The following is a 26096-nucleotide window of genomic DNA, read 5'->3' as shown; positions in this document are numbered from 1 at the left end:
AATTGATTCATCACATTCCTAACGGCAAAGGATTCGATGGTCCCAGAACGTTTGGACCATTAAATGATCCCATAACAAAATATATTTTTTAAGTTTTTTAATAATTGATAAATAGTCCTTATCTAATTTTAATTACAAATTAACCCCATATATTTTATTTAATCATAAAAACTATTTTTTATTTTATAAATTATTATTTTATTATTAATCTATTAAGTTTATTAACAATAAAAAATAAAAACAATAACGAATTAGATCTTCCATTGATCGTAATAAACTTTTTGGCTATTCCAATCGATTAAAAGATTATATTTGATCCGTGTCCAAGACTGTGAAATCGTGTTTCTTTGAAAATCAATCAATTGGATTATCAAAACAATCGATTGAATTTCAGGTTTCCTATAACTCAATTGATTAAAAATTGCAAGGCATCATGATTTTCACAAACATCAATCAATTGGTCATATTACCTAATCGATTGAACGATGACTAAAATGTGGGTTTTTAATAATTCAATCAATTGCTTATACTACCCAATCGAAAACAACCTGAGGTCTCACAATTTAATTGATTAGTGATAAAGGCTGCCAAACAAGCTCAGGAAATTGACAAGTTGTTCGATACGGTGATCATGGTGAACGTGACAAAACGTCATGATACAAAGAAGATTCAAGGCTAAATTGCTGAGATGCTAGGAATGAAGTTGGAAGATGAAAGTGAGGAAGCAAGAGCAACTAGCATACAAGAGAGGCTGAAGAATGAGAAGGATAACATCCTTATAATCCTGGATGATCTGTATGACAAACTGGATCTGAATGCTTTGGGAATCCCATTACAAACAAAAGAAGAATCTTCTGCTTTGGGAATCCCACTACAAACAAAAGAAGAATCTTCTGCCATTATGGTTCACAACCAAAATCCTGAATTGAAGGATAATAAGCAAACTGAGAAACCTGCTACTAATGATAAGAAGGATAAGAAAGCAAAAACCTCCTTCGTCAATGCCTCTAGCAAGTTAAAAGAGCACAACAGGGGGTACAAGATTTTATTGATTTATGAGCTGAGACAAGTATTAACTGAAATGGATGTGAAAGCAGCCTCTATTTTTTCAATAAACTTCTTAAATTCCAAGGAGGCAGAGACATTGTTCAAGAAGACAGCTGCAATAGCTGACAAAAATGTTGACGAACTAAAAAAATATGCTCCTGATCAAATTGCCGAGAAGTGTAATGGTTTGCCTATGTTACTAGTGACAACTGCAAGGGCATTGAAGAACCAGAAGGACCACTTGTTTTGGAAGGATACCCTTGGAAAACTTGCAAAGCTTGCAGCTGAAAATCCAAACGCAGCACTTGAGTATTCTACAAGTTTGAGTTATGGGCTTCTAGAAAATGAAGAGCTCAAGCTTACATTCTTACTTTGTGCTCGTATGGATCACAATGCTTTGGTTGCTGATTTGGTGAAATATTGTATTGGTTTGGGTTTTCTTCAAGGCGTCTACTCAGTATGGGAAGTTAGAGACAAAGTACAAATGTTACTTGCAAAATTAAAAGATGCAGGTCTGTTGTCTAACAGTTATTCCAGCAATCGTTTCACAATGCAAAATCTTGTTCGCGATGCAGCTCTGTCAATATCATTTGAGGAGAGACACGTGTTCACGATGACTGAAGGAAAATTTGAGGAATGGCCTAGCAAGGATGAACTGGAAAGATGCACTGTTATTTCCTTAAAACATTGTGACTTCATTAGAGAATTTCCCAATAGCCTAAAATGCCCTTCACTTAGTGTCTTTCATATTGAAAATAATGATCTATCTTTAGAAATACCAGATAGTTTCTTTCAAGAAATGAAAGAGCTTAGGGTGTTGATTTTGATTGGTGTCAATCTTTCATCATTGCCTTCATCAATTAAATGCCTCACAAATCTTAGGATGCTTTGTTTGGAGCAATGCATTCTAAGTGAGAAATTAGAACTCATAGGAGAGTTAAAGAATTTAAGAATACTTAGTTTTTTAGGATCTGACATTAGAATCTTGCCCGATAAACTAAGTCTTTTATCTAAGCTACAAATCTTTGACATAAGTAATTGTTACAAGCTTAGAATAGTTCCATATTGTGTAATGTCAAGTTTGACTAGACTAGAAGAGTTGTATATGAGAAACATTCCATTCCAATGGGAGGTTGATGATGGCAAACAGAAACACCAGAGTAAAAATGCTAGTCTGTCTGTGTTAGGAGATTTGGATCAATTAACAAATCTAGACCTATAAATCCCAAGTGTCTCTTATTTGCCCAAGAATTTGTTCTTTGACAAGTTATACAGCTACAAGATTACAATTGGTTCTTCAATCAGATATTCAAAGCCTGATTTCCAAAGTCCAAATAAGTATGACTTGTCAAGATGTTTGGCAATATATCAAAAGGATGGCTTTGACATTCACTCCCATGAGGCAATCAAAATATTGTTTGAAAGAGTAGAAATTTTGTTGCTGGAAAAACTTAACAGTGTCAAAGATGTTTTCTATGAACTGAATTTGCAAGGGTTTTCATATCTTAAACATTTAACCATTGCAAGAAATTCCAATATTCAGTGTCTCATCGGTCCAAAAAGAAGGGAGAATTATCTGGAGAATGCTTTTCTGAAATTGGAGTCATTGCATCTCTACAAGCTCAGGAAGATGAAGCAAATTTGCTCTCATCAATCATTCACAGAACCTTTGGTGTGCGAAATTGTGATCTAGATGTGAAATTGTTGTTCGAAATTGATTCCCTGGCAATGGCTCCAAAAACGTGTGCACAATACCATGGTCCAAACATAACTTCACAACTTCGCGCAACTAACCAGCAAGTGCACTGGGTCGTCCAAGTAATACCTTACGTGAGTAAGGGTCGAATCCCACGGAGATTGTTGGTATGAAGCAAGCTATGGTCATCTTGTAAATCTCAGTCAGGTGGATTAAATTGTTTTAAGAAATTATAGTGGATGAAAATAAATAAAATATAAAATAGGATAGTGGTACTTTTGTAATTCATTGGTGAGAATTTCAGATAAGCGTATAGAGATGCTTTCATCCCTCTGAACCTCTGCTTTCCTGCTGTCTTCATCCAATCCTTCCTACTCCTTTCCATGGCAAGCTGTATGTAGGGCATCATCGTTGTCAATGGCTACTTCCCATCCTCTCTGTGAAAATGGTCTGATGCGCTGTTGGTGAGAGGAACTTTTGCGTGGTCTAGAAATTTTGCGGATAAATCCTCGTTGCAAGTATAGTTTCTAAACCTTCAAAAGTCCTTTCATACAAACGTTTTGGTTGTCACAAGTAACAAACCCCTAAATAAATTGTTAACCGAAGTATTCAAACCTCGGGTCGTCTTCTCAAGGAACTGTAGGGAAGTATGTTCTTATTATTGGTTATGGAGATTGTAAATTTGGGGTTTCAAGAATGAGGAACAAATATGACAAATAATTTAAATGGCAATTAAAAATAAATAAATACTGTAAAGCAAACTTTTGGTAAGGGATGAGAAATTGGAAGTCCAGATTAGTTACCCTTCTCAATAATAAAGAAGATTGAATCTTAATTCCACTTAGTTGACCTTTACTAAAGCAAAGGAAAGTCAAGGGACTAATTAGCTTAATCTTCGAATCCTATTTATTTCCTAAGAAAAGGTTGGGATTATTGAAGTTCAGTTCAATTAGCAAAGATAACAGTTATCAATTATATTGAGCTAAGATAACTCCTGAGTTACTGATTTCTTAACCAAGACCAAAAGGGGAAAAGTAAATCTATTGGAATAAAGATGTCTTCAGAGTAAAAGCAATAATAGCATAAATAAAAGAAAGCAATATTAAACTGAAATACCTCAAATAACATTAATTCAAATAATCTGGAACATAGAAGAATTCATAAATTAAATGACAAAGTAAATAATCAACTAAAGTAATGGAATGAAATAAAAGTGAAAGGGAAGCTTAAAATAAGGGAACATTAAACCTGGGATTGAGAGTCACTCCTAAAACTAAGAGAAGTCCTAAATCCTAAGAGAGATAGGAGAGAACCTCTCTCAAGACTAACCTAAATCATGAGAAGTAACTAAATTGGCGAGCTCCCTTGAATGGATGTATTCCCACACTTTATAACCTCTGGTCTATGCCTTCTGGACTTGGATTTGGGCCAAAAAGGGCTTCAGAAATCGCTGGGAACATTTTCTGTAATTTCTGGTGCGTGGCCTCTGTCACGCGTCCGCGTTGGTCACGCGGTCGCGTCAGTCATGCGGCCGCGTCATATGTGTTTTGCTTAAGGTGCGTGGTCGCGTCAGTCATGCGGCCGCGTCGCTATCGATTCGCACTTGGCATGCGTCCGCGTCACCCCATGCGATCGCGCGGATGCCAGTTTCTCCAAAAACTCCGTTTTGTGCTTTCCTTCCATTTTTGTATGTTTCCTTTCCATCCTTTGAGTCATTCCTGCCTTAGAAGGTCTGAAACTACTCAACACACTAATCACGGCATCGAATGGAAATAAAGGTAATTAAAATAATTAATTTTAAAGCATAGAAAACATGTTTTTCACATACATCATATAATAAGGAAGGGAAAGTAAAACCATGCAATTAATATGAATAAGTGGGTGAAGGATTGAATAAATCACTCAAATTAAGCACAAAATATATCATAAAATATGGGTTTATCAATCTCCCCACACTTAAACAATAGCATGTCCTCATGCTAAATCCAAGGTAAAAAGTAAGGTTAAAGTGGTGGAATGTCATGCAATGCAATCTAATCTAAATGCAACTACCTAGATGAATGATGCATCATGCAATTCTAATTTTTATTCACTTGAATATAAAGCTTGCATGTAGTTGAATTAACTCACATTCTCAAGGAGTCATGTATATATATATATATAGCCAAGCCTTAGATAGTGATAAAGTGCCCTTACAATTGAGATGGGAGAGAAAAACATTTTAAAAACTTGCAAGACAATTAATAATTTAAGCAGAGATATATGTTAATGAGCTCTTGAACCCTCACTGGATTTTGTGTTTACTCTCTAATCACTCAGTGTTTATTGGGTTAATCACTCTATTCTTCTTTTTATTCTTTCTTTCCATAACTTTGTTCTTCATCTAACCAATCAACAATTATAGAATATAGACATACCAAAGATCATGAGGTCTTTAATCAAGGTTGTAATGGGGCCAAGGTAAAGGTAAGGGTATATGTATAAGGCTAAGTGAGCTAATAAGTGAATCCTTAGTTAGACTAAGATCTCACCTAACATACATACTTTCTAAATCAAAGCTTCTTTACCTACTTTCCATATTTTCCCACTTTTGATGTTACATGCTCATGCCTTAATGTTTATTTTTATCCCATGTGCATTGCTTTATTTCATAATTGGGGAGTTCTTTTTGTGTCCCCTTTATTCGTAACAAATTTTTTTTTAATGCACATGGTAATTCAATTATTTTGATTTTATATGAGCATACTTCCCAAAACTTTTTATTTGAGTTATTTTATTCTTTTCAACTTTTCTACCTTTTGTTTTCATCATCCATGTTCCCAATAGGTTTTCCCACATTTAAACTATACATAATTTTCTATCTTAAGCTAACCAAGGATTCAACTTGGGATTTTATTTTATTTTTATGCTTAAGGCTAGTAATGCGGCTAATAGAATAAAAGGGGATTTAAAGGCTCAAGGGGGCTAACAAGGGTGATGTATAGGGTAGGCTATTTTGGGATAAGTGAGCTAAAATCAAATAATGGCCTCAATCACTCTCTTGGTATGTATCTACATTCTATAATCGGACATATAGATTAAAACAAAGTAAAGAACACCAGAATATAAAAGAAGGGCGGAACACATAGGAATAAAAATTATGGTTTGAATGTAACCATACAATTAAGCTCTAAACTCACAGGCTATGTGTTCTCTAGCTCAAAAATCATTTATCTATTATGTATGTCATGCAGGTTTAGTTAAAAATTCCCATTATTCTCAATGTAAACTTAAGGTGGCTTTAAAGTTCTAGTGTTTCTCCTTGATGAAATGTTGTTTAATTAACTAACATTTAATGCTATATATACAAGGTGTGGGTTGTTTTGATTCTGTTAAAGTCTCTAGTTTACTTCCTTTTTCTTTTCAATCTATTCCGAGTTATCTTATGCTAAAAAGGGTAAACTATACTAATCAATCCACAATTTCTATAACTAATAAGTTAGAATTGCAACTAAACTAAGTGGCTAAAGTATGAACTAAAAATGTAAAATGCAGAAATAGAGTATAAATACATAAAAATAGCAATGTATAAGTACTGCAAAATAGAAATAAAAAGAAAAATACAGAAAATTAGCAAAATAAATAAATAGAGTATGTAGTGGTTCACCAAAAAGAACGCCAGAGATGGCGACCTCCCCACACTTAAAATGTAGCATCGTCCCCGATGCTCACTCAAGCAGGGTGTGAAGGAGTGTCATCACTGGAAGGGTGGGTAGCTGGGGTCTCTGAGGTGGTGATCTGAGGGTCTGGCTGCTGTGCGGCAGGTGCTGACTGAAGAGGGATCTCAGGGTCTACAGCCTGAATCTGGGGCAGAGCCTCCTGATGGTGTGCTGCCTGCTGGGTGCCTGCCTGCTCCGCCTCCTGCTGTGGGTGGGTCTCTGCTTCGGGTGCATCCGCCTCCTCCTCAGATGCCTCGGATGGTGTGTCAGGCTCGAAGGGGATGTCACCAGATCGTATCATCAGCTTCAGGTGCTCATAGCGTCGCTTGTTGCGACACTCCATCTGGTCAAGCCGTCGAAACAGGCAGTGCACTAGATAATAGATGGGCTCTGGGGCAGGTGGAGGTGCAGTGGTGGTGGCAAGTGTAGCTGTGGAGGAAGAGGGGCTGGCAGATGGTGTGGCTATGTCACCAGGAGCAGTGAGGACTGGAGGTCTGTAGGACAAGGCCAGAAAGTTCCTATTGTGCGGGATAATCTTCTTACATTCCGCAGCAGGTGGCCTCTCATCAGCATCCTCCCAAGGCACGTCAGCTCGACGGCCTAGCTGTGTGATCAAATATAGAAAGGAAAGAGTGCCTCAGACGTGGACCCTGGCCATGTAGAACCGGATAAATCGTGGCAGGTACAGGTCCTTACCCTCCATCACACACCATAAGAGGATGATCATAGCGGCTGGTATATCCGTCTCATGAGTACTCGGCATAATGAAGTTGCTAAGTATCTGATGCCACATCCGAGCCTCATCATTCAAGTATGCCCGCTTGATTCCCTTGGGTATGGTGGTATTCTGACCCATAATCCAAGGAACGGTCGGGTCAAGGGCAATCCTCGCCTTGACTGCATCCCAATCAAGCTTCAGAAAGCGCATGTCTTCCTCAGCTTTCTGATAACCATCTGGCTGATCAGATTTAGGCAGAAGCTTCAGAACATCTTCAATTGCCTCTTCAGTAACCAGAATCTGCTTCTCCCTAAGGTTCACTACATCTAGGGAAGTCTTGAAGTAATTGCAGTAGAATTTCCTTACCCAAGATGCATTGACCTCAAACATGTTTCTCTCTAGAAAGAACCAGCCTCTTTGTTTGATCTGATCAGAGGTGTATTGCTGGAGTTCTTCTGGGATCTTCAGAGTCCTCTCCAGGTATAGGTTCCTGGAGTTTGCAAACACCGGATACTTTAGCTCACAGTATCGGTTTGCAAACTTCACTGGGTCATTAGCAGGGAGCAACTGGTCGGCCTTTTCCTGCGGGGTGAAGTTTTTCTCCCGCCAGGAGGCATCATGCATGAGATCTATGATAGACATAGAGGATTCTCCTCTTTTATGTTTGCCAGTGGTAGCCTTTCCTTTTCCCTTTCTATGGGTATCTGACATCCTGAAAAACAGAAAACCAGGATATATAAAAAAAATAGGAAAACAAATAGGCAAATAGTCAAAAGAAACACACAGTGGCAAAGGAGAATTAAAATGAGGTGAATGAGTTAAGGAAATGTGCATTAAGGATTGTATAGGAGTTAAAAATTCGAAAGGAAAAATTTACAATCCAAAATGTAATAGAAGGCATGTTAAGTAGGAAAAATTATCAGTATGCCATGGTTAGAGGGTTAAAAGAAAGTGAAAAACCAGAAAAAAGAATTTAAAAGGTTAGTTTGGTTAGAATTAAAAAAAGAGTTCAGGAAATTAGAATTAGTGAGTTAATGAAAAATGGGTTAAGGTAAGTGGCATAAGGATAAGTTTCTAAGTAACAAGCACTCATAATTAGAAGCGATAGGTAACTCATAACCAAACAAGGAAAAACAGGTTGATGATGATTCAAATAGATATAGAAATAGCAAAAATTGGAATCAAACATCAAAAATGCAATATATGAACCAGGAAATCAAAGAGAATAAGAATGCGTGCCTGGCATTCAAGAATGGGTTTGGGTAAAGCAGAGGAAAGCAGATTTCAAAATGCCAAAACCAAAACATGAATGAAAATAGTTTACAGAAATTTGGGCAGCATTTCGGCTAAAATTGGATTGTCCCGGAAAATAAACAACAATCAAATAGTTCATATGAATTAAAATTAAAGCTTGCAATTACATATAAGGAATATAAACATGAAAATTCAGTGTAAAGAGCAGCATGAAACAAGAAATCACAGCATATGAACATTACAAACATCACAGCAACAGCAGAATTACAAATTGGATAAAATAGAAACATGAACAGTGCAAGTAAACAGGCCTAAATCCACTAACCACATCCTAGGCTACCTAACAACCTAAAATCCACTACAACATGTATATCTAACTAGCCTAAACATGAACATAAACAGAAAAAAATTGAAATAACGACTAAGGATAGAAGGGTGGCATTCGTCAGAACCTGGTAGGCCGGATAAGGAGAGTGGGCAGAAAGGTGGCTGGGGGTAGTGGTAACAGTGGATGGCGCGGCGGCTGGCGGTGGTGGGCACGGCTATTCGGGGCAGGGGGGAAAGGAGGGATGGGTAATGGGGTAGGGGGTAAGAGGGAAAGGGAGGGGGTAGGTGTGTGTGGTGGACGGGGGGTGCGGCTGGGACGGGCGGCGGCGGTGGGTGGTGGTTGCGAAGGGGCAGTGGCAGAGGGGGGAAAGAAGAAGAAAGAAGAAGAAAGAAGGGGGAGGAGGAAGGAGGGGTAGGTGGCGGCGGCGTCTGGGGGTGGCGGTGATGGTGGCTGGATGGTGGTGGTTGGATTGGAGAGGAAGAGAGGGAGGAGAGTGTTTCAGGGAGGCGCGACTGATAGGGTTCGCGTGGTTGGGGGGTTATAAATTTGAAACCACGCAGCCGCGTGGGGCACGCGGTCGCGTGGCTGGAGCGAAATGGGGGGTGACACGATTGCGTGGATGACGCGATCTAATGGAGGGCAAAAAAGATTGAATGACGCGATCGCCTGGGGCATGCGATCGCGTCGCTGGAATTTGTGCGAAACGCATGAATCCAGCGTCGTTTCCGCACAACTCTCTGTCTCCTTCTGCGGCCTTGTGTAATCCATGCGACGCGATCGCGTCACTCACGCGGTCGCGTGGGATTGGTTGTGTGCAAGTGACGAGATCGCATGGGGCATGTGATCGCGTGGGCATTTTGTGCAAAACGCACAATGGCCGCACGATTCCAGCCCAACTTTCTGGACGTTGGATCCTTACGCCGATTTCCATATCATGCGGCCGCATGGATGATGCGGTCGCGTGGGTAGTGTTTTTCGCAATACGACGCGATCGCATGAGTGATGCGATCGTGTCGCGCACCCTTTTTTATGCAGTATGCAGAATGCAATGATTAATATGAATGCGATGCAAAATTCCAGGTTTAATAGAATAAAATAAAACTCAAAAACAAACAAAACTAAATAAAATTAAAAGTGCAAAAGGAACGATCATACCATGGTGGGTTGTCTCCCACCTAGCACTTTTAGTTAAAGTCCTTAAGTTGGACATTGGAAGAGCTTCTTGTTATGGCGGCTTATGTTTAATTCATCCAAAAATCTCCACCAATGCTTGGAATGCCAATAGCCTCCGGGGTCCCAAACTAGGCATGTAAAGCTCCTGAGCAGCTTCAAACAAATTTTTAGGCTCCCAGAATGACGAATGTCAGAATAGATTCCAGGATCCCAAACTTTGCTTTTAAATCCGCCTCTGTCTTGATCTATACTTTTTCATCCGGGCGGTTTAGAAAGTAGATTCTCACCATGGTGACCAAACGTTTTCCGAGATCCATTCAATTGAACATGATACCAATCCGTGCACTTCAAGTTGAAGCGTGGAACCTTATTGAACCTTGTGCACCAGCTCTGAGCACGAGCCATTTCCCTCTTACTCTTAAAGCCATAGAGAACTCTAAGCTGGCCATCTGTTTCAAGCAAACCGTATTCAAGTGAAAAAGTAAAGTTAAAGGTTAAGGATTGTACCCACTTGAAGCTTGTATTGGGTGGTAATGGCCTTGGGGAAGGTGTTTCTGGTGGTTCTGTAAGTTCTACTCCCTTGTGCTCTTCTGTGAATTCCTCCACTTCTTTGCAAGGTTCTTCAAATGCATCTGTGTCCTGGTCAAAGTCTTCTGTGTCTTCCTCATCACTCGAGTCATAGATTGGAGGTTGAGAGAAATCTACCTCTGCATCATCTTCGTATTTATTTGGGGAAGATTCTTCGATCTCAGAGAATTCACTTGCGGATGTAAGTTCATTACTAAGAGAGCTTGACTTGTGACTATCATCATCAAGGGAATTTGTGTCCTGGGTTATTCCGTCGAGTTCTTCATAAACGACTTGCCTTGGGGATTGTGTACTGTCCTCCTTAGCATCAACTGTAGTGTCCTTAACGGAGTTCTCTTCAGCTCTGAATTCCCATGGAGGTTCAACGTCTCCTAGATCTTTAACCAACTCTTCTTCTTGCATAATGACAGCTTCTTCTACTTGTTCTAGTACGAATTCATTCTCTGTCTTGTCCACTGGAGTTTCTAGTATTTCCTTCATGCTACACTCTTCGTTAGATTGTCCACATGGGGCTGTGGTTGGTCCTTGAATGTTTGAACGTCAAAAAGCTAATTGAATTACTTCTTGCTCCATTTGTCGAATGGTTGTTTGAAGTTTATTTACTGTTTCCTTGAGGCGAACCTCTGATTCTCGGGGTGATGGATTTGGACATGATACATAGGAAAGTGGTGGTGCTTGGGATTGATTGGATTAGAACTGGGGTAAATAGGGATCATGTGGTGGCGAATGGTGAAGAGAAGCTTGTGAGTGTGGTGGTTCGAGGTTATGTTGAGAGGATGGTCTATAGGCACGGGGTGGGGCTTGTTGGTAGTTACAAGGTTGTCCACCATATCTATCAGCTGGGTATGCATTGTAGAATGGTCGTTGTCCATGATATCTTGGAGGGTGTTGTTGCCTAAAGGGTTGATTAGATCCTTTTGGCTCCATCCATCCTTGATTGGTCTGACCTTGATGCATATTCCTGCTGTAACTTCTATTTCCTTCAACAAAGTTAGAACCAAACTCAAAGAGAGAAGGGTGAGAGTTCATAGTAGCAAATAAAATTAAAAAGGAAAAACAGAAATAAATAAACAAGTAAAAGAAAAATATTTACAATAACCAATAATAAGGCACACGTTAGCAGTTCCCCGGCAACGGCGCCATTTTGGTGAGAGGAACTTTTGCGTGGTCTAGAAATTTTGCGGATAAATCCTCATTGCAAGTATAGTTTCTAAACCTTCAAAAGTCCTTTCATACAAACTTTTTGGTTGTCACAAGTAACAAACCCCTAAATAAATTGTTAACCAAAGTATTCAAACCTCGGGTCGTCTTCTCAAGGAACTGCAGGAAGTATGTTCTTATTATTGGTTATGGAGATTGTAAATTTGGGGTTTCAAGAATGAGGAACAAATATGACAAATAATTTAAATGGCAAATAAAAATAAATAAATACTGTAAAGCAAACTTTTGGCAAGGGATGAGAAATTGGAAGTCCAGATTAGTTACCCTTCTCAATAATAAAGAAGATTGAATCTTAATTCCACTTAGTTGACCTTTACTAAAGCAAAGGAAAGTCAAGGGACTAATTAGCTTGATCTTCGAATCCTATTTATTTCCTAAGAAAAGGTTGGGATTATTAAAGTTCAGTTCAATTAGCAAAGATAACAGTTATCAATTATATTGAGCTAAGATAACTCGTGAGTTACTGATTTCTTAACCAAGACCAAAAGGGAAAAATTAAATCTATTGGAATAAAGATGTCTTCAGAGTAAAAGCAATAATAGCATAAATAAAAGAAAGCAATATTAAACTGAAATACCTCAAATAACATTAATTCAAATAATCTGGAACATAGAAGAATTCATAAATTAAATGGCAAAGTAAATAATCAACTAAAGTAATGGAATGAATAAAAGTGAAAGGGAAGCTTAAAATAAAGGAACATTAAACCTGGGATTGAGAGTCACTCCTAAAACTAAGAGAAGTCCTGAATCCTAAGAGAGAGAGGAGAGAACCTCTCTCAAGACTAACCTAAATCATGAGAAGTAACTAAATTGGCGAGCTCCCTTGAATGGATGCATTCCCACACTTTATAACCTCTGGTCTATCCCTTCTGGACTTGGATTTGGCCAAAAAGGGCTTCAGAAATCGCTGGGAACATTTTCTGCAATTTCTGGTGCGTGGCCTCTGTCACGCGTTCGTGTGGGTCAGGCGGTCGCGTTATTCGGAGCTTTTCTTGTCACGCGGTCGCGTCAGTCATGCGGCCGCGTCATATGTGGTTTGCTTAAGGTGCACGATCACGTCAGTCATGCGGCTGCGTCGCTATCGATTCGCGCTTGGCATGCGTCCGCGTCGCCCATGCGATCGCGTGGATGCCAGTTTCTCCAAAAACTCCGTTTTGTGCTTTTCTTCCATTTTTGTATGTTTTCTTTCCATCTTTTGAGTCATTCCTGCCTTAGAAGATCTAAAACTACTCAACACACTAATCACGGCATCGAATGAAAATAAAGGTAATTAAAATAATTAATTTTAAAGAGTAGGAAACATGTTTTTCACATACATCACATAATAAGGAAGGGAAAGTAAAACCATGCAATTAATATGAATAAGTGGATGAAAGATTGAATAAATCACTCAAATTAAGCATAAAATATATTATAAAATATGGGTTTATCAGCTGTCACTGCATGGCTAATCATCTGGAGGTTCTCGTTCATACTGGAATAGGATTCACCCTCCTTTTGCGTCTGTCACTACGCCCAATACTTCCGAGTTTGAAGTTCGTCACAGCCATCCCTTCCCGGATCCTACTCAGAATACCACAGACAAGGTTTAGACTTTCCGGATCTCAGGAATGGCCATCCATGGGTTCTAACTTATACCACGAAGATTCCAATATCTCGGACTCGGTCCTCTGTATTAGATATCCAAGAGATACTCATTCTAGCTTGTTTGCATGTAGAACGGAAGTGTTTGTCAGGCACGCATTCATAGGTGAGAATGATGATGAGCGTCACATAATCATCACATTCATCATGTTCTTGGGTGCGAATGGATATCCTAGAATAGGAATAAGCTTGAATTGAATAGAAAAACAGTAGTACTTTGTATTAATTCATGAGGAACAGCAGAGCTCCACACCTTAATCTATGGAGTGTAGAAACTTTACCATTTGAAAATATATAAGTGATAATGGTCCAGGCCTGGCCGAATGGCCAGCCCCCATGAAAGTCTAAGATAGCATAAAACTGATCAAAGATCCAAAGATGTAAATACAATAGTAAAAACTCCTATTTATACTATACTAGGGTTTACAGAAATAAGTAAATAATGTAGAAATCTACTTCCGGGGCCCACTTGGTATGTGCTTGGGCTGAGCATGAAGCTTTCACGTGGAGAGGTCATTCTTGGAGTTGAACTCCACTTTGCAACATGTTTCTGGCGCTGAACGCCAGACTGCAACATGGAACTGGCTTTCAACACCAGTTTGCGTCATCTAAACTCAGGAAAAGTATGGACTATTATATATTGCTAGAAAGCCCTGGATGTCTACTTTCCAACGCAATTAAAAGCGTGCCATTTGGAGTTCTGTAGCTTTGGAAAATCCACTTTGAGTGCAGGGAGGTCAGAATCCAACAGCATCTGCAGTCCTTCTTCAACCTCTGAATCTGATTTTTGCTCAGGTTCCTCAATTTCAGCCAGAAAATACCTGAAATCACAGAAAAACACACAACTCATAGTAAAGTCCAGAAATGTGATTTTTAATTAAAAACTAATAAAAATATACTAAAAACTAACTAAATCATACTGAAAACTATGTAAAAACAATGCCAAAAAGCGTATAAATTATCCGCTCATCACAACACCAAACTTAAATTGTTGCTTGTCCCCAAGCAACTAAAAATCAAATAGGATAAAAAGAAGAGAATATACTATAAATTCCAAACTATCAATGAAACATAGCTCCAATCAGATGAGCAGGACTTGTAGCTTTTTGCCTCTTGAATAGTTTTGGCATCTCACTTTATCCATTGAAGTTCAGAATGATTGGCATCTATAGGAACTCAGAGTTCAGATAGTGTTATTGATTCTCCTAGTTCAGTATGTTGATTCTTGAATCCAGCTACTTTATGAGTCTTGGCCGTGGCCCTAAGCACTTTGTTTTCCAGTATTACCACTGGATACATAAATGCCACAGACACATAACTGGGTGAACCTTTTTAGATTGTGACTCAGCTTTGCTAAAGTCCCCAATTAGAGGTGTCCAGGGTTCTTAAGCACACTCTGCTTTTGCTTTGGACCTTGTCTTTAACCGCTCAGTCTCAAGTTTTCACTTGACACCTTCACGCCACAAGCACATGGTTAGGGACAGCTTAGTTTAGCCGCTTAGGCCAGGATTTTATTCCTTTAGGCCCTCCTATCCACTGATGCTCAAAGCCTTGGATCCTTTTTATTTACCCTTACCTTTTGGTTTTAAGGGCTACTGGCTTTTTGCTCTTGCCTTTTGGTTTTAAGAGCTTTTGGCTTTTTCTGATTGCTTGTTCTTTTTCTCTTTTTTTTCGCTATTTTTTTTTTTGCAAGCTTTGTATTCACTGCTTTTTCTTGCTTCAAGAATCATTTTTATGATTTTTCAGATTATCAAATAACATGTCTCCTTGTCATCATTCTTTCAAGAGCCAACATATTTAACATTCTTAAACATCAAATTCAAAAGACATATGCACTGTTCAAGCATTCATTCAGAAAACAAAAGTATTGTCACCACATCAAAATAATTAAACTAGTTTCAAGGATGAATTCGAAACCATATACTTCTTGTTCTTTTGTTTTTAAAACATTTTTCATTTAAGAGAGGTGATGGATTCATATTCACTACTTTAAGGCATAGACACTTAGATACTAATGATCATGTAATAAGACACAAACATAAATAAACATTTAACATAAAAAAACAAAAAACAGAAAATTTAAGAACAAGAAATGAGTCCACCTTAGTGATGGTGGCGTTTTCTTCTTGAGGAACCAATGATGTCCTTGAGCTCTTCTATGTCTCTTCCTTGTCTTTGTTGCTCCTCCCTCATTGCTTTTTGATCTTCTCTAATTTCATGGAGGATGATGGAGTGCTCTTGATGTTCCACCCTTAGTTATCCCATGTTGGAACTCAATTCTCCTAGGGAGGTGTTGATTTGCTCCCAAAAAATTCTGTGGAGGAAAGTGCATCCCTTGAGGCATCTCAGGGATTTCTTGGTGATGAGCTTCTTCATACGTCCCTTGAGATCCATGAATAGGCTCTCTTGTTGGCTCCATCCTTTTCTTAGTGATGGGCTTGTCCTCATCAATGAGGATATCTCCCTCTATGTCAATCCCATCCGAGTTGCATAGATGGCAAATGAGGTGAGGAAAGGCTAACCTTGCCACAGTGGAGGACTTGTCAGCCACCTTGTAGAGTTCTTGAGGTATAATCTCATGAACCTCCACTTCCTCCCCAATCATGATACTATGGATCATGATGGCCCGGTCTATAGTAACTTCAGACCGGTTGCTAGTGGGAATGATTGAGCGTTGAATGAACTCCAACCATCCTCTAGCTACAGGCTTAAGGTCTAATCTTCTCAGTTGAACCGGTTTGCCTTTTGAGTCAATCTTACATTGAGCTCCTTCCACATATATGTCCATGAGGACTTGGTCCAACCTTTGATCAAAGTTGACTCTTCTTGTGTAGGGGCGTGCGTTCTCTTCCATCATTGGCAAGTTGAACGCCAGCCTTACATTTTCCGGACTGAAATCTAAGTAGTTACCCCGAACCATGGTAAGATAATTCTTTGGGTTCGGGTTCTTACTTTGATCATGGTTCCTAGTGATCCATGCATTGGCATAGAACTCTTGAACCATTAGGATTCTGACTTGTTGAATGGGGTTGTTTAGAAATTCCCAACCTCTTCTTTGGATCTCATGTCGGATTTCCGGATACTCATTTTTCTTGAGTTTGAAAGGGACCTCGGGGATCACCTTCTTCTTGTTCACAACATCATAGAAGTGGTCTTGATGGGTTTTGGAGATAAATCTTTCCATCTCCCATGACTCGGAGGTAGAAGCTTTTGTCTTCCCGTACCCTTTTTTAGAGGTTTCTCCGGTCTTAGGTGCCATCAATGGCAATGGAAAAACAAAAAGCTTATGCTTTTACCACACCAAACTTAGAATATTGCTCACCCTCGAGCAAGAGAAGAAAGAAAAGAAGAAGAAGAGAAAATATGGAGGAGAGTGGGGGGAGGTGTATTCGGCCAAGGTATAGAAGAGAGGGTTGTGTTGTGTTGAAATGAAGGAGGGATGGAGGGGTTTATATAGTGAGGGGAGAGGTGGTAGGTTCGGCCATTTTGGGTGGGTTTGGGTGGGAAAGTGATTTTGAATTTTGAAGGTAGGTAGGGTTTATGGGGAAGAGTGGATGGATGTGAGTGGTGAAGGGGTAATAGGGAAGAGAGTTTGAGGTGATTGGGGAAGGGTTTTGGGGAAGGGTGTTTATTAGGAGGAGAGGATGAATGTTGAGAAGAGGGAAGAGTATGAGTGGAGGTAGGTGGGGATCCTGTGGGGTCCACAGATCCTGAAGTGATCTTGTGGGGCCCACAGATCCTGAGGTGTCAAGGATTTACAACCTTGCACCAATTAGGCATGTAAAATGCCTTTGCATGCATTTCTGGCGTTTAAACGCCGAAGTGATGCTTGTTCTGGGCGTTCAACGCCCATATGCAGCATGTTTCTGGCGTTGAACGCCAGTTCTATGCTTGTTTCTAGCGTTCAGCGCCAGCTCTATGCTCTGTTCTGGCGTTGAACGCCAGCCAGATGCTCCTTACTGGCGTTTAAACGCCAGTAAGTCCTTCCTCCAGGGTGTGATTTTCCTTCTGCTGTTTTTGATTCCGTTTTTAATTTTTTGTATTTATTTTGTGACTCCACATGATCATGAACCTAATAAAACATGAAAGAACAATAAAAATAAAAATAAAATTAGATAAATAAAAATTGGGTTGCCTCCCAACAAGCGCTTCTTTAATGTCAATAGCTTGACAGTGGGCTCTCATGGAGCCACACAGGTGATCAGGTCAATTTTATAGACTCCCAACACCAAACTTAGAGTTTGGATATGGGAGTTCAACACCAAACTTAGAGTTTGGCTAAGGCCTCCTAACACCAAACTTAGAGTTTGACTGTGGGGACTTTAGTTGACTCTGTACTGAGAAAAGCTTTTCATGCTTCCTCTCCATTGTTACAGAAGGAGATCCTTGAGTTTTAAATACAAGGTTGTCCTCATTTAGTTGAAGGACCAACTCTCCTCTGTCCACATCAATCACAGCTCTTACTGTGGCTAGGAAGGGTCTTCCAAGGATGATGGATTCATTCTCATCCTTTCCAGTGTCTAGGATTATGAAATCAGCAGGGATGTAAAGGCCTTCAACCCTTACTAGCACGTCCTCTACTAGTCCATAAGCCATCTTCAGAGATTTGTCTGCCATCTCTAATGAGAAATTGGCAGCCTGTACCTCAAGGATTCCCAGTTTCTCCATTACAGAGAGTGGCATGAGGTTTATCCTTGACCCAAGGTCACATAGAGCCTTCTCAAAGGTCATGGTGCCCATGGTACAAGGTATTAAGAACTTTCCAGGATCCTGTTTCTTCTGAGACAATGTCAGTTGATCCAGATTACTCAGTTCATTGATGAGCAAGGGAGGTTCATCTTCCCAAGTCTCATTACTAAATAATTTGGCATTCAGCTTCATGATTGCACCAAGGTACTTGGCAACTTGCTCTTCAGTAACATCCTCATTCTCTTCAGAAGAAGAATACTCATCAGAGCTCATGAAGGGCATAAGGAGGTTCAATGGAATTTCTATGGTTTCTAGATGAGCCTCAGATTCCTTTGGTTCCTCAAAGGGAAACTCCTTGTTGATCACTGGACGTCCCAGGAGGTCTTCCTCACTGGGATTCACGTCCTTTTCCTCCCCTGTAGGTTCGGCCATATTGGTTATATCAATGGCCTTGCACTCTCTCTTTGGATTCTCTTCTGTATTGCTTGGGAGAGTACTAGGAGGTGTTTCAGTGATTTTCTTACTCAGCTGGCCCACTTGTGCCTCCAAATTTCTTATGGAGGACCTTGTTTCACTCATGAAACTTAGAGTGGCCTTGGACAGATCAGAGACTAAGTTTGCTAAATTAGAGGTATTTTGTTCAGAGTTCTCTGTCTGTTGCTGAGAAGATGATGGAAAAGGCTTGCTATTGCTGAGCCTGTTTCTTCCACCATTATTAAAGCCTTGTTGAGGCTTTTATTGATCCTTCCATGAGAAATTTGGATGATTTCTCCATGATGAATTATAGGTGTTTCCATAAGGTTCACCCATGTAATTTACCTCTGCTATTGCAGGGTTATCAGGATCATAAGCTTCTTCTTCAGAAGATGCCTTTTTAGTACTGTTGGATGCATTTTGCCATCCATTCAGACTTTGGGAAATCATGTTGACTTGCTGAGTCAACACTTTGTTCTGAGCCAATATGGAATTTAGAGCATCAATTTCAAGAACTCCCTTCTTCTGAGGCGTCCCATTACTTACAGGATTCCTCTCAGAAGTGTACATGAACTGGTTATTAGCAACCATGTCAATGAGTTCTTGAGCTTCTGCAGGCATTTTCTTTAGGTGAATGGATCCATCTGTAGAATGGTCCAGTGACATCTTGGAGAACTCAGACAGACCATAATAGAATATATCCAGAATGGTCCATTCTGAAAGCATGTCAGGAGGACACCTTTTGGTCATCTGCTTGTATCTTTCTCAAGCTTCATAGAGGGATTCACCATCTTTTTGCTTGAAGGTTTGAACATCCACTCTAAGCTTGCTCAGCTTTTGAGGAGGAAAGAACTTAGCCAAGAAGGCCGTGATCAGCTTATCCCAAGAGTTCAGGCTATCTTTAGGTTGTGAGTCCAACCATGTTCTAGCTCTGTCTCTTACAGCAAAGGGGAAAAGCATGAGCCTGTAGACTTCAGGATCTACTCCATTAGTCTTAACAGTCTCACAGATCTGCAGGAACTCAGTTAAAAACTGGTAGGGATCTTCTGATGGAAGTCCATGGAATTTGTAGTTCTGTTGCATTAGAGCAACTAATTGAGGTTTCAGCTCAAAATTATTTGCTCCAATGGTGGGGATTGAGATGCTTCTTCCATCAAACTTGGAAGTAGGTGTAGTATAATCACCAAGCTTCCTCCTTGCATTGTTATTATTTTTGGCTGCCATCTCCTCTTCCTTTTCGAAAATTTCTGTAAGGTTATCTCTGGATTGTTGTATTTTAGCTTCTCTTAGTTTCCTCTTCAGAGTCCTTTCAGGTTCTGGACCAGCCTCAACAAGAATACCTTTTTCCTTGTTCCTACTCATATGAAAGAGAAGAGAACAAGAAAAGAAGAGGAATCCTCTATGTCACAGTAAAGAGGTTCCTTATTGTTAGTAGAAGAAGAAAGGGAATAGGAGTGAAGAAGAATGGATAATCCAAACACAAGGGTGAGGATAGGAGCAGTGATTTGAGATGAGGAAAAGTGTTAGTAATTGAATAAATAAATAGAATAAGATGAGGAAGAGAAGAATTCGAAAATTTAAAAAAATTAAAAATAAAAATTAAGGTTAAAATTCGGAAATTAAAATTGAAATTAAGTTAAATTAAAATTCAAAACAATTAATTAATTAAAAAGAATTTTTGAAAAAGAGGGAGGTATTTTCGAAAATTAGAGAGAGAAGAGAAGTTAGGTGATTTTGAAAAAGATAAGAAACAAACACAAAGTCAATTAGTTAGTTGAAAAAGATTTGAAGATCAATTTTGAAAAGATAAGAAGATAAGAAATTAGAAGAGATATTTTAAAATCAAATTTTTGAAAAGGATAAGATTTAAAAAGATATGATAGAAATTTATTTTGAAAATAGATATGATTAAAAAGATATGATAGAAAAGATATGATTGAAAAGATATTAAGAAGATTTAAAAATTAAATTTGAAATTTCAAAATCAAAATTAATGACTTGACTCACAAGTAATCACAAGATATGATTCTAGAACTCAAAGTTTGAATCTTTCTTAACAAGCAAGTAACAAACTTGAAATTTTTGAATCAAAACATTAATTGTTGATAATATTTTCAAAAATTATGAGATAAATTTAAGAAAAAGATTTTTGAAAAATATTTTTAACATTTTCGAAAATAAATAAGAAAAATAAAAAAGATTTTATTTTTGAAAAAGATAAGATTTTTAAATTGAAAATTTGATTTGACTTATAAGAAACAACTAAATTTTAAAAACTTTTGACTAAATCAAATCAAATTTTCGAAAATTATGAGTGAAATAAGGGAAAGATAATTTTTTGATTTTTGAATTTTTAATGAAGAGAGAGAAAAACATAAAATTGATGCAAAACATAAAAATTTTGGATTAAAATAAAAGATGCATGCAAGAATACTATGAGTTTCAAGATGAACACCAAGAACACTTTGAATGTTAAGATGAACACCAAGAACTTATTTTTGAAAAATTTTCAAGAAAAGAAAACATGCAAGACACCAAACTTAAAGATTTTTCATGTATAGACACTAACAAATTGAAAATGCATATGAAAAATAACAAAAGACACAAAACAAGAAAATATGAAGATCAAACAAGAAGACTGGCCAAGAACAACTTAAAGATCATGAAGAATGCAATGGATGAAATTTTTGAAAATAATTTTTAGAAAATTAAAAAGATGCAATTGACACCAAACTTAAAAGTTGACTCTAGACTCAAACAAGAAACACAAATTATTTTTGGTTTTTATGATTTTATTAATCTTTTTTTTATTTTTTCGAAAATTAATTGGGAAAAATGAAAAAGAAGAAATATTTTTTTTTTGAAAAGAAAATGAAAAGAAAGTTACCTAATCTGAGCAACAGGATGAACCGTCAGTTGTCCAAACTCGAAGAATCCCCGGCAACGGCGCCAAAAACTTGGTGTGCGAAATTGTGATCTAGATGTGAAATTGTTGTTCGAAATTGATTCCCTGGCAATGGCTCCAAAAACGTGTACACAATACCATGGTCCAAACATAACTTCACAACTTCGCGCAACTAACCATCAAGTGCACTGGGTCGTCCAAGTAATACCTTACGTGAGTAAGGGTCGAATCCCACGGAGATTGTTGGTATGAAGCAAGCTATGGTCATCTTGTAAATCTTAGTCAGGCGGATTAAATTGTTTTAAGAAATTATAGTGGATGAAAATAAATAAAATATAAAATAGGATAGTGGTACTTATGTAATTCATTGGTGAGAATTTCAGATAAGCGTATAGAGATTCTTTCGTCCCTCTGAACCTCTGCTTTCCTGCTGTCTTCATCCAATCCTTCCTACTCCTTTCCATGGAAAGCTGTATGTAGGGCATCACCGTTGTCAATGGCTACTTCCCATCCTCTCTGTGAAAATGGTCCAATGCGCTGTCACTGCATGGCTAATCATCTGGAGGTTCTCGATCATACTGGAATAGGATTCACCCTCCTTTTGCGTCTGTCACTACGCCCAGTACTTGCGAATTTGAAATTCGTCACAGCCATCCCTTCCCGGATCCTACTCGGAATACCACAGACAAGGTTTAGACTTTCCAAATCTCAAGAATGGCCATCCATGGGTTCTAACTTATACCACGAAGATTCCAATATCTCGGACTCGGTCCTCTGTATTAGATATCCAAGAGATACTCATTCTAGCTTGTTTGCATGTAGAACGGAAGTGTTTGTCAGGCACGCGTTCATAGGTGAGAATGATGATGAGCGTCACATAATCATCACATTCATCATGTTCTTGGGTGCGAATGGATATCTTACAATAGGAATAAGCTTGAATTGAATAGAAAAACAATAGTACTTTGTATTAATTCATGAGGAACAGCAGAGCTCCACACCTTAATCTATGGAGTGTAGAAACTCTACTGTTTGAAAATACATAAGTGATAATGGTCCAGGCATGGCCAAATGGCCAGCCCCAATGAAATTCTAAGATAGCATAAAACTTATCAAAGATCCAAAGATATAAATACAATAGAAAAAAGTCCTATTTATACTAAACTAGTTACTAGGGTTTACAGAAATAAGTAAATGATGTAGAAATCCACTTCTGGGGCCCATTTGGTGTGTGCTTGGGCTGAGCATGAAGCTTTCACGTGGAGAGGTCATTCTTGGAGTTGAACGCCAGTTTGTAACGTGTTTCTGGCGTTGAACTCCACTTTGCAACTTGTTTCTGGCGCTGAACGCAAGACTACAACATGGAACTGGCGTTCAACGCCAGTTTGCATCATCTAAACTCAAGCAAAGTATAGACTATTATATATTACTGGAAAGCCCTGGATGTCTACTTTCCAACGCAATTGGAAGCGTGCCATTTGGATTTTTGTAGCTCCAGAAAATCCACTTTGAGTCCAGGGAAGTCAGAATCCAACAGCATCTGCAGTCCTTCTTCAACCTCTGAATCTGATTTTTGCTCAGGTTCCTCAATTTCAGCCAGAAAATACCTGAAATCACAGAAAAATACACAACTCATAGTAAAGTCCAGAAATGTGATTTTTAATTAAAAACTAATAAAAATATACTAAAAACTAACTAAATCATACTGAAAACTATGTAAAAACAATGCCAAAAAGCGTATAAATTATCCGCTCATCAACCTTCCTTCAGTAAATTGAAAACCATAAAGATCGAGCTCTGTGGTATGTTGAAAAAAGTTTTCCTAAGTTCTGTGGTTGGATTTCTAACTGCTCTTGACACAATTGAAGTTTCTGAATGTAACTCTTTGAAAGAGATTGTTGTCATGGAAACAAATAATAGTAATGAAACAGAGCCTATTCCCAATCTTCCTAAACTACGTTCTTTGACACTACAATCTTTATCAAAGCTTATTGGATTCTATCATATTTCATCTGAAGGAGATACCAAATCACTATTTCATCGTAAGGTATGTTCAAATTCGATTCTCTTGTGCATTTTGAATTTTGTTTAATAGTAGCTTGGAAGAATTGACTTTCTTTTTCCTCGAAGGAAGAAAATTAATTTGAGAAAATCAAATTCATATTGTTTTGCAGATAGAAGTTCCAAAGCTGGAGAGAATTGAGTTGTCTATGCTCGAAATCAACCACATATGGAGTGACCAAATATGGAGTACTTTCCATACTATCAATCAAAGCAATTATCCTTTACAAAAGTTGAAAGAGTTGGGCAAGAAGTACCACACTATCAAACAAACTTATTCTCCCTTTCAAAACTTGATACACCTGGATGTGAATGGGTGTTGGAATTTTTTAAAATGCCTATGGTCTTTCTCTATTGCTAGACATTTGGTGAATCTTCAAAGCCTTTTTGTTACTGATTGTAACATGACCTACATCTTTCCCCAAGATCAAGGTGGTGGAGAGGCTAAAACGAAGAAGGTATGTAACCCCCCCCCCCTTTTTTTATCTTTTTGTTTAATTAATTATTTCTTGATAAAAAAAATTTAAGATGAATAATATCTTCTTGTTATCTGCTAGATTTCTTGTTCCTGAAAGTCCAAACTTGTCTTGTACTCTAGACCCTTGTAGTTGTAAGATGAATAATATCTTCTCTGTTATGTGAAAAAAGACGCTTTACCTTCATCGATTCACAAACATTCATATTCCTTATCTTACCTTCATACGTCCGTACATCATCACATGAATTTCTATACTGCTTCATTCAATCACCCATTTAGCTATAACACAACCAATCGATTGAATTGTGAGACCTCAGGCTGTTTTGAAACATTCAATCGATTGGGTAGTATAAGCAATTGATTGAATTATTAAAAACCCACATTTTAGTCATCGTTCAATCGATTGGGTAATATGACCAATCGATTGATTTTTGTGAAAATCATGCTGCCTTGCAATTTTCAATCGATTGTTTTGTGATAACAACCTGTAGTCCAATCGATTGAGTTATGGAAAACCTGAAATTCAATCGATTGTTTTGATAATCCAATCGATTAATTTTCAAAGAAACACGATTTCATAGTCCTGGACGAACGTCACGGATCAAATATAATCTTTTAATCAATTGGAATAGCCAAAAAGTTTATTACGATCAATGGAAGATCTAATTCATTATTATTTTTGTTTTTGATTGTTAATAAACATAATAGATTAATGATAAAATAATAATTTATAAAATAAAAAAATAGTTTTTATGATTAAATAAAATATATGGGGTTAATTTGTAATTAAAATTAGATAAAGACTATTTATCAATTATTAAAAACTTTAAAAAAATATGTTTTGTTATGGGACCATTTAATGGTCCAAACATTCTGGGACCATCGAATCTGGTGCCATTCCTGACTACCATTACTTAGAAACAAAACTCGAAGTCTCGAACCATACCATTTCAGAATCAAAATCCTAACCCTAACTCAATTTTCCCCTTTAACGACATTGACGCGCGTTCTGCATTCCTCTATGCTTGTCGTCATCATGTTCATCACTGCTTAAGCTTGCGCCGTGTTCTACTTTGCTGGCACCGTATTCTTTTGCTTGCATCACATTTTGCTATAGTCTAATCTGATGTGTTCTTCTACCCGTGCCGTTCTGAATCTTCTGCTCTTCTCCGCCATTTTGAAATCTCTGACTTGTGCTGCTGTTGCCATTTCTACCTGCGCTGCCGGATCCGCCGCTGCTGTAATCCCTCTTCTCTGCCTTGCGCTGCCTGAGTCGTCTCTGGTCATCGTTGCTGCTCGATGGTTGTCATCGGCTCGCCAATGCCTCACGTCCTCGCTGCTCTGTCTGAGCTGTCTCCGCTGCAATCATGTCTCAGGTTAGGGTTTTTCTCCACTGTAATCTTAGGAAGCTAATTCTATTCTCAAATTGGAGAAATTGAGGAATGTGTTTAGGATGTATGTATGTTCTTTGAGAGGTTCTAGTGTATGTTGTTATTGAATATGCTTTTTTGAGTCGCTAGCATATAATGCTATGCTTTGAGGTTCGAGGCCCAAACATGTTCAGAAACAACTGTATGTACTGTGTATTTTTCCTTTTCTTTCTATTTTCACTTTCATCATCATGATGTGCATCTTTTCTGAGTTTCTTGTGCTGAATTTTCAATGTTTTTCCTAGCTTGTGGTTAGTACGGGTAACCGCAGAAGCTTTCAGAGTTGCTGATGCTCCTGCCAAGGTTTTCTTTCTTCTGATGGAAAACACTGAGGAGATTCTTCCATTTTGCACACAGATCTTCCAGTTCCAGGCTCAGTGGTATTAATTTCTTAAATTCAAGCTAAGTGATATACATATAGTGGTCTAAATTTTTTGGCAATTAACTTAATTGAACATAACTTGCATAAAAAATGTATTGCTTTTCTATAACAGTATAGCTTTAAGATAATACTATTATAGTGAAGAGATTTTATGCGTATCAATTATAAAAACTAAGCTTCATTGGTATATGTGCAGGTTATTTGTGGTAGCAGCTAAGGTATACTGTCTTATTATTTTTGTGTTGCTCTTCCAGGGAAACTTAAACTTTGTATCAAACCAGAGCAAATGGCTTGAGGATGAATCTTAG

The 26096-nt window shown here is 38.3% G+C and overlaps 1 protein-coding gene and 1 non-coding gene across 2 annotated transcripts; both read left to right on the top strand.

Annotated features, from left to right (window-relative positions):
* Nucleotides 1-697: 697 nt before the first annotated feature.
* Nucleotides 698-26096, top strand: LOC140180105 (uncharacterized). The gene is made up of 9 exons (XM_072220501.1): nt 698-2223; nt 2323-2719; nt 6547-6652; nt 23306-23484; nt 23612-23751; nt 23860-23956; nt 25094-25352; nt 25663-25786; nt 25985-26096. Exons 1-9 carry the CDS (start codon nt 698-700, stop codon nt 26094-26096), a joined length of 2940 nt encoding a protein of 979 aa, XP_072076602.1.
* Nucleotides 19253-19360, top strand: LOC112761234 (small nucleolar RNA R71). Its single transcript, XR_003181639.1, has one exon. It is a non-coding gene; the product is annotated as a small nucleolar RNA R71 (small nucleolar RNA).

This window comes from Arachis hypogaea, chromosome 16 (genome assembly GCF_003086295.3).
Source record: "Arachis hypogaea cultivar Tifrunner chromosome 16, arahy.Tifrunner.gnm2.J5K5, whole genome shotgun sequence".
In the NCBI taxonomy this organism is placed as follows: Eukaryota; Viridiplantae; Streptophyta; class Magnoliopsida; order Fabales; family Fabaceae; genus Arachis; species Arachis hypogaea.
This window is presented reverse-complemented; position numbering and strand designations above follow the sequence as displayed.